General features: G+C 33.7%; 1 protein-coding gene across 2 annotated transcripts; it reads right to left on the minus strand.

Moving 5' to 3' along the window:
* Positions 1 to 7,133: 7,133 nt before the first annotated feature.
* LOC129308377 (sucrose synthase) lies at positions 7,134 to 11,927 on the minus strand. 2 transcript variants are annotated; one of them, XM_054949458.1, is made up of 13 exons: positions 11,871 to 11,927; positions 10,723 to 10,822; positions 10,501 to 10,627; positions 10,250 to 10,401; positions 9,942 to 10,134; positions 9,514 to 9,849; positions 9,336 to 9,431; positions 8,953 to 9,243; positions 8,698 to 8,864; positions 8,367 to 8,591; positions 7,717 to 8,280; positions 7,487 to 7,625; positions 7,134 to 7,395 (listed from the first exon to the last, which is right to left on the minus strand). In XM_054949458.1, the coding sequence occupies exons 2-13, from the start codon at positions 10,818 to 10,820 to the stop codon at positions 7,366 to 7,368; spliced, it is 2,418 nt and encodes an 805-aa protein (XP_054805433.1). In that variant the 5' UTR covers positions 10,821 to 10,822; positions 11,871 to 11,927; the 3' UTR covers positions 7,134 to 7,365. The 2 variants fall into 2 exon arrangements, with proteins under 2 accessions (XP_054805433.1, XP_054805434.1); XM_054949459.1 differs by lacking the exon at positions 11,871 to 11,927 and having other exon boundaries at positions 10,723 to 10,823.
* Positions 11,928 to 13,797: the final 1,870 nt, after the last annotated feature.

Below are 13,797 nucleotides of genomic sequence, written 5' to 3' on the forward strand. Positions count from 1 at the left end.
AAAATTTCAATAATTCTTTGCAAAAATTAAAGAAATTGTACTTAACAAAAAGTTTCCTACCTTTCTACATCAACATTAATTAACTATGGGTGAAAGAAAAAATTATAATAAGTAATTAATGTTATGCCTTGTAAAAAGGACCAAAAAATATTTTTTTTTTCAAAATGCCTTATAAATAGAGCAGGAGCATAATGTTTGGTCGAACATGTCCCTTGGAATAGTAAAGGTCAGAGAAAAAATAAAGCATTTTTGTATTAAGAAATTATGGATGCCACTCATGTTTGTTCTTCAGTTGTCTCCACAAAGAGTTCATCTAATAGTGTCTATGAAGATCGAAGAGGATGAAGTTCGTGGTTTATATTTTAAAAAAAAAACTATTCTTTTTTTTAAATTATAAGATTACGTTAAAAACGAAAAAATGCGAGATATGTGATACATTATGATGATAACTGGCAACAAGCTTTTTACTTTTTTGGGTAAAAAATTGACAACAAGTTTTAGTTGGTGATATGTACGGGTTTCTCATCATCAGTATCCTTGTTTGTCATATTTTCTTTTTATATTTTATCCCATTCAACAACTATGCAATTTCTTTTTCTTTCTATCTCATACCAACTGTATAAATTTCAGGATGATTTTAACTTTAAACGTTACAAAAACCTTATCAATCTTTATGGAACATGTCCCATTCAACTCTTATCCATAATTCCAGAGTTTAAAGCAAGCATTATTTATTATTTTATGTATAATGCAATTTTCTTAATTAATTTTATATTATATATTTTTAAAAAAATATTTTAAATGAGTTACATTCTAAAATCCTAGTAATATAATGGTATGTCTTAAGGTTTAAAAAGATATGTATAAATTATTAAATTGTTTGTCAACAATGTCCACATATGAACTACGGAGTTCAAAGCTACATTCTTATGATATATGAGTCTCGTCATCACTAGCAAGATCAATTAACTTATGTTGACTTGTATATTTATTAGTAACAAAAATTGTAAATAGAGCATTTAAAAAAATATTTTAAGTTTCAAAAGTCAGACTCCACTTCACCTATTCCAAATTCTAAGTTTTTTGGGTGGCTGGGGGGCGTTAAAAGGTCAGGATTAAATCTATCTATTTCCAAATTCTTCAGGTTTTAAGAGAGATTACACCAGGCATATTTAAAAATAAAAAATAAAAAAGAAACTAAACATATGAAAATAGGATTAAAAAAATCAATATTGGACTGGCCCAAGAAGAAAGTGCTAAGGCCTTTAAACAAATGAAACTGGCCTGTCTGTTTCACGTAGGCCCAACTCTCAATCGATAACTATGGTCCAGCAAGTACAGCACTCAGTCTGCATTGATCATGAAGCCCCGTATTTTCTTTTCTTTTTTTTCTTTCAGTGAGATCCAATAGATGTTTTCTTACTTCTGTTGATGCTGATATTGAACCTACCTGTTATAAAGAAGCTGTAAAGGATAGTAAATGGGTTGTTGCCATGAAGGCTGAACTTCAAGCTTTAGAGGATAACAAAACCTAGGAAATTGTGAAATTGCCTCAGGGAAAGAAGCCCACAGGCCATAGATGGGGTTTTAAAGTCAAACATAAAACTAATGGTAGTATCGAACAATATAAGGTTATGTTGGTAGCTAAAAGATACAACCAAAAAAAGAGGGTAACCCTTTCCTTGATAGTAAAAATGATTATTGTTAAGGCTATTTTGACCTTAGCTACTAATTATAATTGGACTTTAAACCAAATGAATGTTTATAATGCATTCTTGCAAGTTGACTTGGTTGAGGAAGTCTACATGACTATCCCTCAGAGTCTTCACAGTAAGGGGGAGCATATTGTTGTAAGCTTAACAAATTTTTATATGGTTTGAAGCAAGCTTCATGCTAATAAAATTTTAAATTGACTCAAGCCTTAAAATTTGGAGATTTCAATCAAAGCATGCATGATTACTCTTTATTTGTTAAGCATTTTAATGATGGTGATGTGTGATTCTTGTTTATGTGGATGATCGTTTGATCACTGGTAGTTCTGAATAGGGTATTAAGATAACTAAAGATTTTCTACATAGTAAATTCAAGATAAAAGATCTTGGTTTGCCAAAATATTTTCTGGGAATTGAAATAGAAAGGGGATATAATAATGAATCAAAGAAAATATATGCTGGATTTGTTGTTTGAAACAGGGATGAGTGGTTACAAACCTATAGTAGTTCCAATGGCACAAAATTTAAGACTTACAGCCTATGAAGAAGGAAGAAATAAGAAGGAAGAATTATTCAAACATCTAGGCGAATATAGGAGACTTATTGATAAGTTAATCTATTTAACAATGACCCGTCCTAATATTTCCTTTTCTATGCAGAATTTGACACATGGCTGCTACAAAAAATGTGTTGAGATACTTGAAGTGGAATCTAGGCCTAGGAATTCTCCTAAGTTCCAAACCTAGTTCAGATTTGAGGTGTCCATGTGACTCAAATTGGACTTCGTGCCACACAACTAGAAGATTAGTTTCTGGCTACTTGTTAAAGATAGGAGACTCTTTAATCTCCTAAAAAACAAAGAAATAAGGGACTGTGTCAAAGTCATCAGTTGAAGTTTAGTATAAGGCCCTTAGTTTGTTGTATCTAAGATAATGTGGGTCTTAAGGTTGTTAAAAGAATGAGGTCAGCATAATTTAACACCTGTGTGGGTTTATTGTGACAATAGAGCAACAATTCATATAGCAAATAATCCTGTGTTTCATGAGAGGACTGAGCACATAGAGATTGATTGTTAGAGAGAAATTACAAGAAAAAATGATTTCCTTGCATCATGTTAAGTTTGCATATTAAGAAGCAGATGTGCTCACAAAGGCTTTAGGAAGAAAATCACATGATAAATTTCTTAACAAGTTGAGAACAATAGATTTACATAACATCAACCTGAGAAGGGGTGTTAAGAATATATGATGTATTTTTTATATTATGTTGTTTTAGTCTAGTTGGGTATTTTAGTATTTTATTTAGGTTGTATATTCTATAAATACTTGTGTAAATACCCCTTCCTAATTAATACAAAAGCGTATTATTCAATTTACTAAAAGGTTGCATTCACTTCTATGAATCTGCAGATTCATAAAGCCGTTTTGGAAATTTTGATAAGACTCTTCCTATCCTTTTTATAAGAGAATTTTTAAAGGGTTCTGGTTTTGTATTTATAAAAGGAAACGACCTCTAATCTGGAGTAATTTATTAAAATCCTCTTTATATAGTCTCATTAAAAAACAGTTCTTATCAACAAGATCAATAATTAAAAGTCACCATATAATTATTAGATGAGAGTATTTTGTAAAAGAAATTTACATTTGTAACATATTTATTAATCCAATTAATTTTCAGGACTCCTCTCGTGAGAGGGTTGAAATTAGTATGACGGCGGAATTAAGTATAATCAGTCAGGGTAATATTATTGGCTCAAAAAATAGGATAATGTTATAAATTACTTCAATTTTATTACAATTTTGTTACTTTAACTACTTTTTTAAGAGTAACATGCATGGTTGAAAGAGACTTAAATTTTTGAGAAAAATTAATCAGTTGATCCTTATAATTTTGATTCAATTATAACTCAATTCTTAAACTTTAACTCATTATAACTCAATCCTTATCATTTTAGCTTGATTGTAACTCAATTTTGAACTTTGCCTCATATAATTTAGTTCATGTAGTTTTAACAACTTAAATTTTGGTCTCTATATTTTAAAAAATAAAATTATAAAAATAAAAAATATTTTAAACTTTTAATATTTATAATATTTATAAATATTACAAGGGTTTAGTAGTTTAAAATATTAGTAATAAATTTTAAAATATTTTTACTCTTTATAATTTTATTTTTAAAATATTGAGACCAATATTTAAGTGATTGAAACTATAGGAACTAAATTATAAGAGGTCAAATTTAAGAATTGAGTTACAATTAAATCAAAACTTTAAAAATTGAGTTATAATGAGTTAAAGTGTAAATATTTAGTTATAATTGAGTTAAAATTATGAAAATTAAATGATTAATTTTTTTTAAGTTTTATGATTAGACAGATTATCGTCTCTCGTAATCTGATTTCTTCCACACCTAGAAACCTACCTCAAATAAAAAGCGGTGGCATCATATCGAATGCTAAAGCTCAAAAGAAAAAAGGGTAAAACTATTTGTCTAATACCATGACAAAAGAGAAACTAATATGAACTTATACTTTCTTGATGCGTTTTCCGGCAACAACTGGTCTTTTTTTTTTCGGTAATTGGCGGCAGATCAATCTAATATTTATAACTCCCAAAAATATCATTCAAACACAAGGTATTTTTTTTTTAAAAAAATAAAATAGAAGAAAATAAAAGAAAAGAACCCTTGAAGCGTGGTGCAATGTATTCGTAAATCAATGAATGAATGATCATTGGCTTGAAGGAGGCAAATTACCTACGGTATCTCACGTGTTTCCATGCTCCTGCGCATCGCCAGACACGTGACAAAGTATATTCATTTTTATTTCTTTATTATTTAACCATCACTCTCCATCAACTTTTCAGTTGAAAAGTCATTTTCATGATTTTATCCTTCTATTCTGTATTTCAACAAAATAAAAAAAGGCTACAAAATACAAAATAAAATTAGTCATAAAATTTGTACGGTTACAAGAGGACTTATGGATTAAATACACAGGGAATCCTGAAGAAGGGTACCTGTTCTTGTTTATCCTGGGGAGAGGATAACTGGGAGGAATCAGAATCAGTGTCACAGCCTAATCAACATGACCATGAATTTATGCTCACAACATAGGGGGCCCACTTCCTAGTGATGCATCCGCACATAAGATCAAATCATATCCAAACCCAAAAAAGCCACATGCAGCCCAAATTCATTTCCATCTTCTCCTCCCATTGTTATGCCCTCTCAAATGGACTTATCCCCACAAGTCATCCCATCCAAATAAATTAAAAAAAAAAAATAAGGGAAGAGATTCTCCCACTGTGAGTGTCTCAAAAGTAGGGCTACACAAATACTAGACTGGACTGGGTTGGATACCAACTTGAAATCTAGTCTGAATGGAGACCAAGTTAGAATTTTCAATCCAAGGACTGGTCTAGTCTTGTTAGACACGAGACCTGGACCAGGTTGGACTTGGTCCATCGAGTTACCGGACCAGTCCAGTTTCTTGAATCCAACTTTCTAAAAAAAAAACATTTATATCTCCTTTCCTATTCACTTGCACCAATATCATAGGCTTATTATCGATTGAGTTTCAAAGTTAGCACTGTTTAATTGCAAATAGTCCTTGTTATGAAATTAATTATGTTCTTTCAGTTTTTTAGAGTATAAATAATCATCTTTTTCGCGTATTATATAAAATACAAAAAAGGTGTCATACTATTCAATACCTGTAAATGTTATTGCTGCTTTTTTTTATTCTTGCAAGTGTCAAAGAGCTAGTTAGATATTTGTTTTAATTATAAATGTAAGATTTTCATTTTTTTTGTCTCCTATATTTTTTTTGTTCAAATTACCCTATAATTAAATTTTCATGCGACATGGAGAAATAGAGAAATGACAAATGAGGCTCTCAGAGTTCAAAGACCGAGTCCAAGGCATACGCATGAGGGTACTTTTACTGAGCTTAGCTGTGTAAGATTATTTTTTATAAATAATATAATTATTTAATATTTAATATTAAAAAAATAACCTGGACCAAGCCAAACAAATTGATCCAAAAGAGTAATCTTTAGTCTGATCTGATCCGTTCAGCCCAATCTTTTGTTTGGGTTGAATTTTTTAAGACCGGGTTACGTCGGGTCGAACCAAAACAGATCGGGTTTAGAATTTTTTTGCACAGTCCTGTTAGTCAAAAGGACGAAGCACAAAACAGACCGGGAATTTACGGCACCGTTTTTGTTACTTTATTGACCGTCCCTCATCAACTAGTCCGGGATTGAGAATTTTAAAGCTGGATTTCCATTTTAATTGGCCCTCCTTGATACCTTAAAAAGCTGGCTGTCATCATATACGGTTGCTCTTAATTACACGTCCCACTGAATCCATTCGAATTTCATTTCACAACTCTCCCTTTTCCGAATTTTTCTGACGGGAATCAAATCTCCCCAATTTTATCAAAAATCATTAACAATGTATTCAAATTTATCTGAAAAGAAATAGAATAAGACGTGGAACATACATGACCCGACGCCTCCACTTTGCTGCAAAAGCAATTCCCGCCGTCGGCGTCCGCATGATGAGCACGGAATGCTCATCATCTCGAGGTTTGATTTCATCACCATGTAATCTCTGCCTTCCGTGTTAAATTTCTTTTCTTAATTTTTTTAATATTATATTATTGATATTAAATGTGGATTGTCTTTTGGGTTTCAATTGATAAAATCTGAACTGTTTAAATTTAAAAAATTTTATTTTTATTTTATATTTATTAAAATAAAAATTATAATGTTTTTAATAAATTTATTTATAATTAATATGGTTAGTACAGATTTAATTTAGACTCTCTAATTTAATATTAAATTTTTTTATACTTTTATAAATTGATTATTCATATATATACTAAAGTACAAATATAATTTGGATAATTTAATTTAATATTAAATTTTTTTATAATGTTTATAAATTAACTATGTAAATATAGCCTGAATAGCATAGATTCAATATTAAGATTCTAATTTTTTTAATAATTTTTTATTTTAGTAAATATAATATTAAAAATATTAAATAATAAATTTAAAATTAACGGTAGAAACTAACTGAGGATTTAAGCCCTTGAAGTGATAAGCACTAATGCTCATGGTTACATGCGCTCGCCATTTTTCACTAGGTCCAAACACGAGATGACATTGTTACTCTCAAATTCATAAAAACACATTCAAATTATATGTAAAATGCATCTTTATTAAATTCAAAAAATAATTAAATCTTTTAATTATATTTTTATCAAATATAAATTGAAATCAGGCTCTCACCCTACGACCTTTTTCTTTCTCTTCTTTTCTTTTTTTTTTGTCAAATAACCAGCCTTTGGAATTTGGATGTTTTGACGCGTCAAAAGATTGGAAAAGGGGGACTCTTTTAAACTGTGACGGCAATGAAGAAGGCACGGCTTAAAATTGAATTGATAGATTTGCAATCGCATACAATAATTGGACCACGAAAAAAAAGTAGAAAGGCAAACAAAACTTTTTTTTTTTCATATTCAACTCAAATCCTAAGAACAATATCAAACAATGATATTATTAGTTGTAAAAACTTGGGGGGGAACTTCAAATGTGCGAAAGCCGACTCTTCATCTCTTAACATTTTAACTATAGTCTTCTCTTGTTACTCAACGGCAAGGGGCACGGACTCAGCCTGCAAAAATCACCAACGAAAACAATAATTTAGATTTCTTTTTAAACCAAAAGAGAACAAAGAAATTCAGAGAATGGGAAGATTTCCGTACCAATTTGCGGTACTTGAGGGCGTAAAACATCTCGAGGTAGCGGCGGCTCTCACGGCGGTCGAGGTTGGACACGTGCTTCCAGAAGCCATACACGCCGGTGAGAGTGAGAAGCCTCTGAGAGTAAATCTGCCATGTGTACCTGAGGAAGCCGATTTAGAGAATTAGTCTTGGTTACGCGATCAAAATCAATATACATTACACATATGACTAATCAAATCTAAGCTCCTTACTTCTCGTGAATACGCTTCAGACCGCCCTGGGAGATGGTGTCCCAGTGAGATGGATCAACCCTGCACTTCTCAAAGAAGTCAACCAGGATCTCGGCGGCGCGGTCACCGTGGTATGGATCAATGTTGAATCCAGATTTGCCGTGGACGATGATCTCAGCCGGACCACCGTTGCAGGTGGCGAAAGTTGGCAAACCACAGGTCATGGCCTCCACGACGGTCAGACCAAAAGCCTCGTACAGAGCAGGCTGCACGAAAGCTCCCTTGGTGTCACAGATCACACGATATAGCTCTCCGTTCCTCACCCTGTTCATCTGAGATGAGATCCACCTGAATTGCCCGTTCAATTTGTAAGTCTCGATCAGACCGTACATCTTCTTCATCTCAGCCTTCTCTTCTAAATCCTTCGACTCCTTTCTCCTGTCACCGGCCACAACCACGAGGTTCACCAGCTCTCGCAGGCGGGCGTTCTTCCCGTACCACTCGACTAGTCCTGTGATGTTCTTCACACGGTCCAATCTAGCCATGGTGAAGATGATTGGCTTGTTCCGGTCTTTCAACACACAACTGTTAAACATGAATTCAGTCAGTAAGGTACTAATACGATGCAGTTATGTTTTTTAAGTTATATGATAGAAAATATAGATACTGACATGTGCTCTTCATTTTCGACGGAGCTGTAGAGAAGTTCTTCGATCTCGGGGTGGAAGGAGGTTAACCTGCGCTTAGTTTCAGTGTACGGGAAGTAGATGCTCATGTCGGCACCGGGGGAAACAATGTTGAACTTGGGATCGAACACATCGATACCGTGAACTACCCTGTAGAGTCCGGGAAGGGTGAAAGCAGTGTGGCTCTCGTACTGTCCGACAGTATCCTTGCTGTGAAATTACCAGGGAGAAGATTCAAGAATTTCAGTAAGCAGATTACCCAAAAAAAAAAAAAAAACATGACATGAGATTGAGGGGGTGAGTGAGTGATGATCACCTTCCAGCAATCTCCTGGAAGGTACTGGTGATGATGAAGTCGGTGTGGTTCATTGCGAAAAGATCAGCGGTAAATTGGCAGGAGAAGTGATATTTGTCTTCGAATTTCTTCCAGTAAATGTCAGAATCTGGGTACTTGGTCTTCTCAAGTGCGTGAGCAATTGTACACTGCATTACGCGTATACAAGAGTTAGGAAGTGCAATCAAAAGAAAGGTTTAAAGTTGGAGCCAGATGCAGAATATCAAGTAAACGAACCTGAGTAACACCCAATTTATGTGCCAACAAAGAGGCAACAATGTTTCCGTCACTGTAGTTTCCAATGATCAGATCTGGCTTGCCTTGCAACTCCTTGGTAAGCTCTTGAGCAACATCCTCGGTGTAGGTTTCCAGGTATGGCCAGACCTCGAATCTGGAGATCCACTTGCGAACCATGCCCTTCTCGTCCCTGAAGGGAACACGAAGAATATGGCAGTGCTCAGTACCGAAGACCTTCTCCAAACGTTGGCCACAGGTAGTTCCTACTGCATCTGGCAGAAGACGAGTAATCTGACCAGAACAGTATAAAAAAACATCAGCTAAGCAATCACCACCACCATCATCTCATTTAACTCTATACAACTGTACAATGAACAACATACAATGAAAATGCGAGGGATGATATCCAAGCCTTGATGCTTAATGCGTTGGAGCATCTCGTTCTCCAAGGCACGAACTTGATCCAAGATGTAAACAACCTGTAAAATCAAAATACTTGGTCACTCAAAACTGACTAGGAAAATATCACCGCAAGCAGGCAAATCATTGAACGAAACTAACCTGACCACCGGTATCGGGGTATCCCAAGACATTATCCTGAGCAAAGTAACCGTGGGGAGAGAGGATGACAACGTTGAACACCATGGGGATTCTTCCGAGGAATGTCTCGAGAGTGCAGGGATCAGGTGCCTCGAGAAGATCCAACAGAAGCTGGATCATCTCTAGGACACGCTCGGCGGTGTCTCCCCACCCTCTTTCCAAACCGATCTCCTGGAATCTGTGTTCGAACTCGGAGTAGGGAGTCTCAGGAGCGAGTGTGGTGAGATAATCCTCGGCCTTCCTGAGAACATGTTGGAGGGAGTTCAGGTTCTGGATCCTGTCGTTCAACATCATAGTCTGCAAACGGAAACAAGAAGGATTTAGTCAGTGGCAAGAAATAATCACAGACATGAAACACATGATGATGTAGCGAAACGAAATGAAAATACCTTTCCCTTGAAGCTGTGAAGCCTGAGAAATTCAAGCAGTGGGTGCATGCTTTCCTTGTCATGGAACAGCTTCGCTGAAAGGTGACGATTGAGGAACTCGACACCATTTCCGATCGATTTGTTCAGAGTCGGTCGGGGGAATGATGCGCTGAACGGCTCGAAGTCCAACTCGAGCACGAAGTTGCCGTTCGAGCTGGATTAAGAGCAACAGAACAGAAACATCTCGTGTTTGACATATGATCCACGAACGTTCCAACACCATTTAAACTAAACTATCATGCGAATGATCTAAAGATTTAGATCCTTACCTTCCATCAACGAGCTCCTCCTTGAAGCGCAGGTACTCTGCAACACGAAGCTCTTCGACAACAAGAGCGTGCACATTCACGCGCAGGTACTCCCAAACACCAGGTCTGGGGCGGACAGCCAGGGCAACCCACGGTGGCAGAACTATGGCTTCCTGCATCAAGGATGTAACAATAATAATAATAAGACAAAAATTATCTAAAATAGAGAAAATGAAAGGGGGGGGGGATCTGAAACTTCTTAAAAAAACTACCTGGGTAGATCTGAGGACTTCTCCGAAAGCCCCGTCAATTAGCTTCTGTCTGTTTTCTTCAGGGATCTCCTCGAACTCTGCAATGACCTGGTGGTGCTGCAGAATCCCCTTGCCCTTGGATTCAATCCTTCAGTACCCCAACAGTTTTCCCCACCGAGTTAAGATATGATCTGATCACAAATCATCAACAGAAAGAAAAGACGAGATTTTGCTCATGAATACCTTGAGAGGAGGGCCAAGATTTCGTTCCTGTGCGCTGTGAGAGTCTCATCAAGCCTCTCGCGGAGACTGTGAACTCGAGTCAACCGATCGGAAGCCATTTCTGCAAATTAAAAAACCAGATCCAGAGTAAGCACAGTGAGGTACTGCAGAAAGTCAAACAAAAAACAATGTGTGGAACAGAGAAGAAAAACAAATCTAACTTGATCAGATTTCAAGACCTAATCCCACACTCACCAACCACCTGTGTATAAATTAATTGCAGATTTCTTTATAATTTTTATGAACTGAGACTTCTGCCTTATACAGTGCAGAAGAATAATTGCAAGATGCAGTTTCTTAGAGACGCATTAAGAGCTTCATTTAAAGAAAAATGAATTGAACTTCATTGCTTATAATTCCGAGGGGAAGCATAGTGGATGCCAGATGTAAAGCATCTGGACTCCGGTTAAAAACAAATTCTGCAGAAATCTTTGATTAATACGAGAAACCAACAAAGCAATTCTTTATCCTGGCCAGGCTGATGACGAAGATCAGAGTTTAGAGTTGATAAGTGAGAAATGACAACACGGAGCAATTTTCCTTTCTCAGGAAAAGGCTGAGACTAGAGACAAAAAAAAAATTAATCAACCAACAGAAGGGCATCCCAAGAAACATAAATTGATTCACAAAACACAAATCCAATGTGAAATGAACAAAATTTCAACAAACACGGCATGCCAGAACAGAGGCAGAGTGACAGACCGCCCCCATCAAAAATTATACAGAGCCAGGGTCAGTTTTTATTTTTCTTTTTAACTTTCCTGAGTAAATCGGGATCGAAGTTAAGCACGCATTCCCTCCCTCTGTAATAATACATTCAAAATTTTCCCAGCATGGTGCTATTCAAGAGAATCTAAGTCAGATTGACGAGGCAGAGTAACATCTCTCTCGTCAACTGAGCTAATCCTAAGATCAGAGTCTCTGGCTCTGATCCCCGTGGTGACCACTGTATAATGAACGTGCAGATAAGGCAGATCTTCCATTGAGGAAGCTAGCTCAAGCAAGAGCAGAATAACAGAACAGATAAGAGGCAGAATAACAGTAGAGAAAAAGCAAGAACAGAGAAAGGAAAAGGAAAAGGAAAAGAGATAAAGAGAAAGAGAACGTACAGAAACGGAGTAAACGCAAAAAATGAAAGGGGGTAGGAGAAGAAGGAATGAATGAATGGAAACAGAGGAGGAGGGTGAGGCAATTTATAGACGGGGGAGCGCCAAACACTTAGAGAAGCCCACAGAAATTCTTAATTATAATCATTTTTTAAAATAAAAAAGTTGCGGTAGATTCACAAAAGGTCAAAAATCTTTTTCTCTCTCTATTGGTCTTCTTACCCCACCGAGCGATTAGCGGACGAGGATATTTTTGCAAATGAGTTAATTAGAACTCTATGGTAATTATAATTTTTAACAATTAATCAATAGGATTAGTCAAGTAAAAAGACTAGATTCTCCCAACACGACGAATTAACGTTTAGTTTGACATTACATTATCATGTCTTAAATAATATTATTTTTTTTAATATAATTCCTTTGGGTAATAAAAAAATTATCGATTTCTATAATTTTTAATTTACCAGCATGTAGTTTCAACTTCTTATGGTGATATTATAATATATGGTCAGTTTATTTTAACTTATTTTATGAAAAATTTACTTTTTTAAAAAAATTATCTTGTAAATATTTTATGATGTTTGTTTAAGCTATTAAAAATAATTAAAATTTAAAAAAGAAAAGAAAATCTATGATTATATTAAGAATCTATTTTGAGTAGCTTATTAAAATAATTTAATACAGAAAATGAATGAGGATATTTCAAATAGGTGAGATGCGTGAAGATATTATAAAATTTTAAAATAATATAATAATAAATTATTTTTATAAAAAATTAAGAAAATTATTATAAAATTTAAAAATAACTAATTCATAATTAATTTTTTATTATTGTAATCAAATATAAAATAATGTGTGCTTTTATAAAATCTCTATAAAATAAATTTCTTTTTATAAAATTTTTAAATTAACTAAAAATTATTAATTTTTAAATTTTAAACAAATGGGTCCATATTCTAATGAGAATCCACATAAATCAATTCTATTGTTCATGAATATAATTTATTAAAATATTTTCACTTTAAATTATTGTTTACATACTCTCTCAATTTGAAAATATAAATTATTTTAAACCGAAGCTCACTCTTTAATAAAATAATTACTTATTTTTTAATTAATTCTATTTTTTTATATTTATCCCTATTAAACACCCTACAATAAATATAAAATTATTATCAATAGGGACATTTTAAAAAAAAGACAATGATTATTCCTCAAAAAATTAAAAATATTTTATATTTTTAATTTTTAACTCTTTAAAAAATATTTTATATTTTTAAAGAGGATTTACTTTTTGATATTGAGATAACGGTGCTTCCAAAGATTTGAAAGTTCTCGGCGATCCAGAAATTTATGGAAATTTCCATGATTTGTCTAAAAACTTTTCCCTCATGTAGCGGCAGAAGGTTTTTTTTTTTTTTTTTTTGGACTAGTAGTTTTGACTAACCCATTGTTGCCTAATTTATAGCCAAGCCAAATTAAATCAAATCATCAAATTATGGGAGGGAAAGCAGAACAAGTCAATAATCATGAACAACATTTCCTCTATTTCAGATTATAAAATAATTTCAAAGAAATTTAACTATTCTAAAATATAAGATAATTTAAAAAATAAATTTCATTAATAATACTTTTTTAATATTATACTTCAAATAAAAAATAATTGAAATGATATTGTAGTATAAAAATTAAATATGTATGGACATTTTTAAAAATTTCTAGTTTTTTTTTAAATAAATTTGTAAAGTTTTCTTTGTTTTTATTTTATTTGTATGAGTAATCCTCTCTCATTGTTTTTTAATTTGGGATGAAGAGAGTACATATTTTGAACAAGATAGAATTTCCCTCTAACTTGTTTTGCAAGACAAAATGAATCATTATCACCGTTCCAATTTATAGGAAGTGGTTGGAGAGATATTTTTGATCTCAT

The sequence above is a fragment of the Prosopis cineraria genome, unplaced genomic scaffold, assembly GCF_029017545.1.
Source record: "Prosopis cineraria cultivar Desert tree isolate PC_DT_omini unplaced genomic scaffold, ASM2901754v1 PC4, whole genome shotgun sequence".
NCBI classification, from domain to species: domain Eukaryota; kingdom Viridiplantae; phylum Streptophyta; class Magnoliopsida; order Fabales; family Fabaceae; genus Prosopis; species Prosopis cineraria.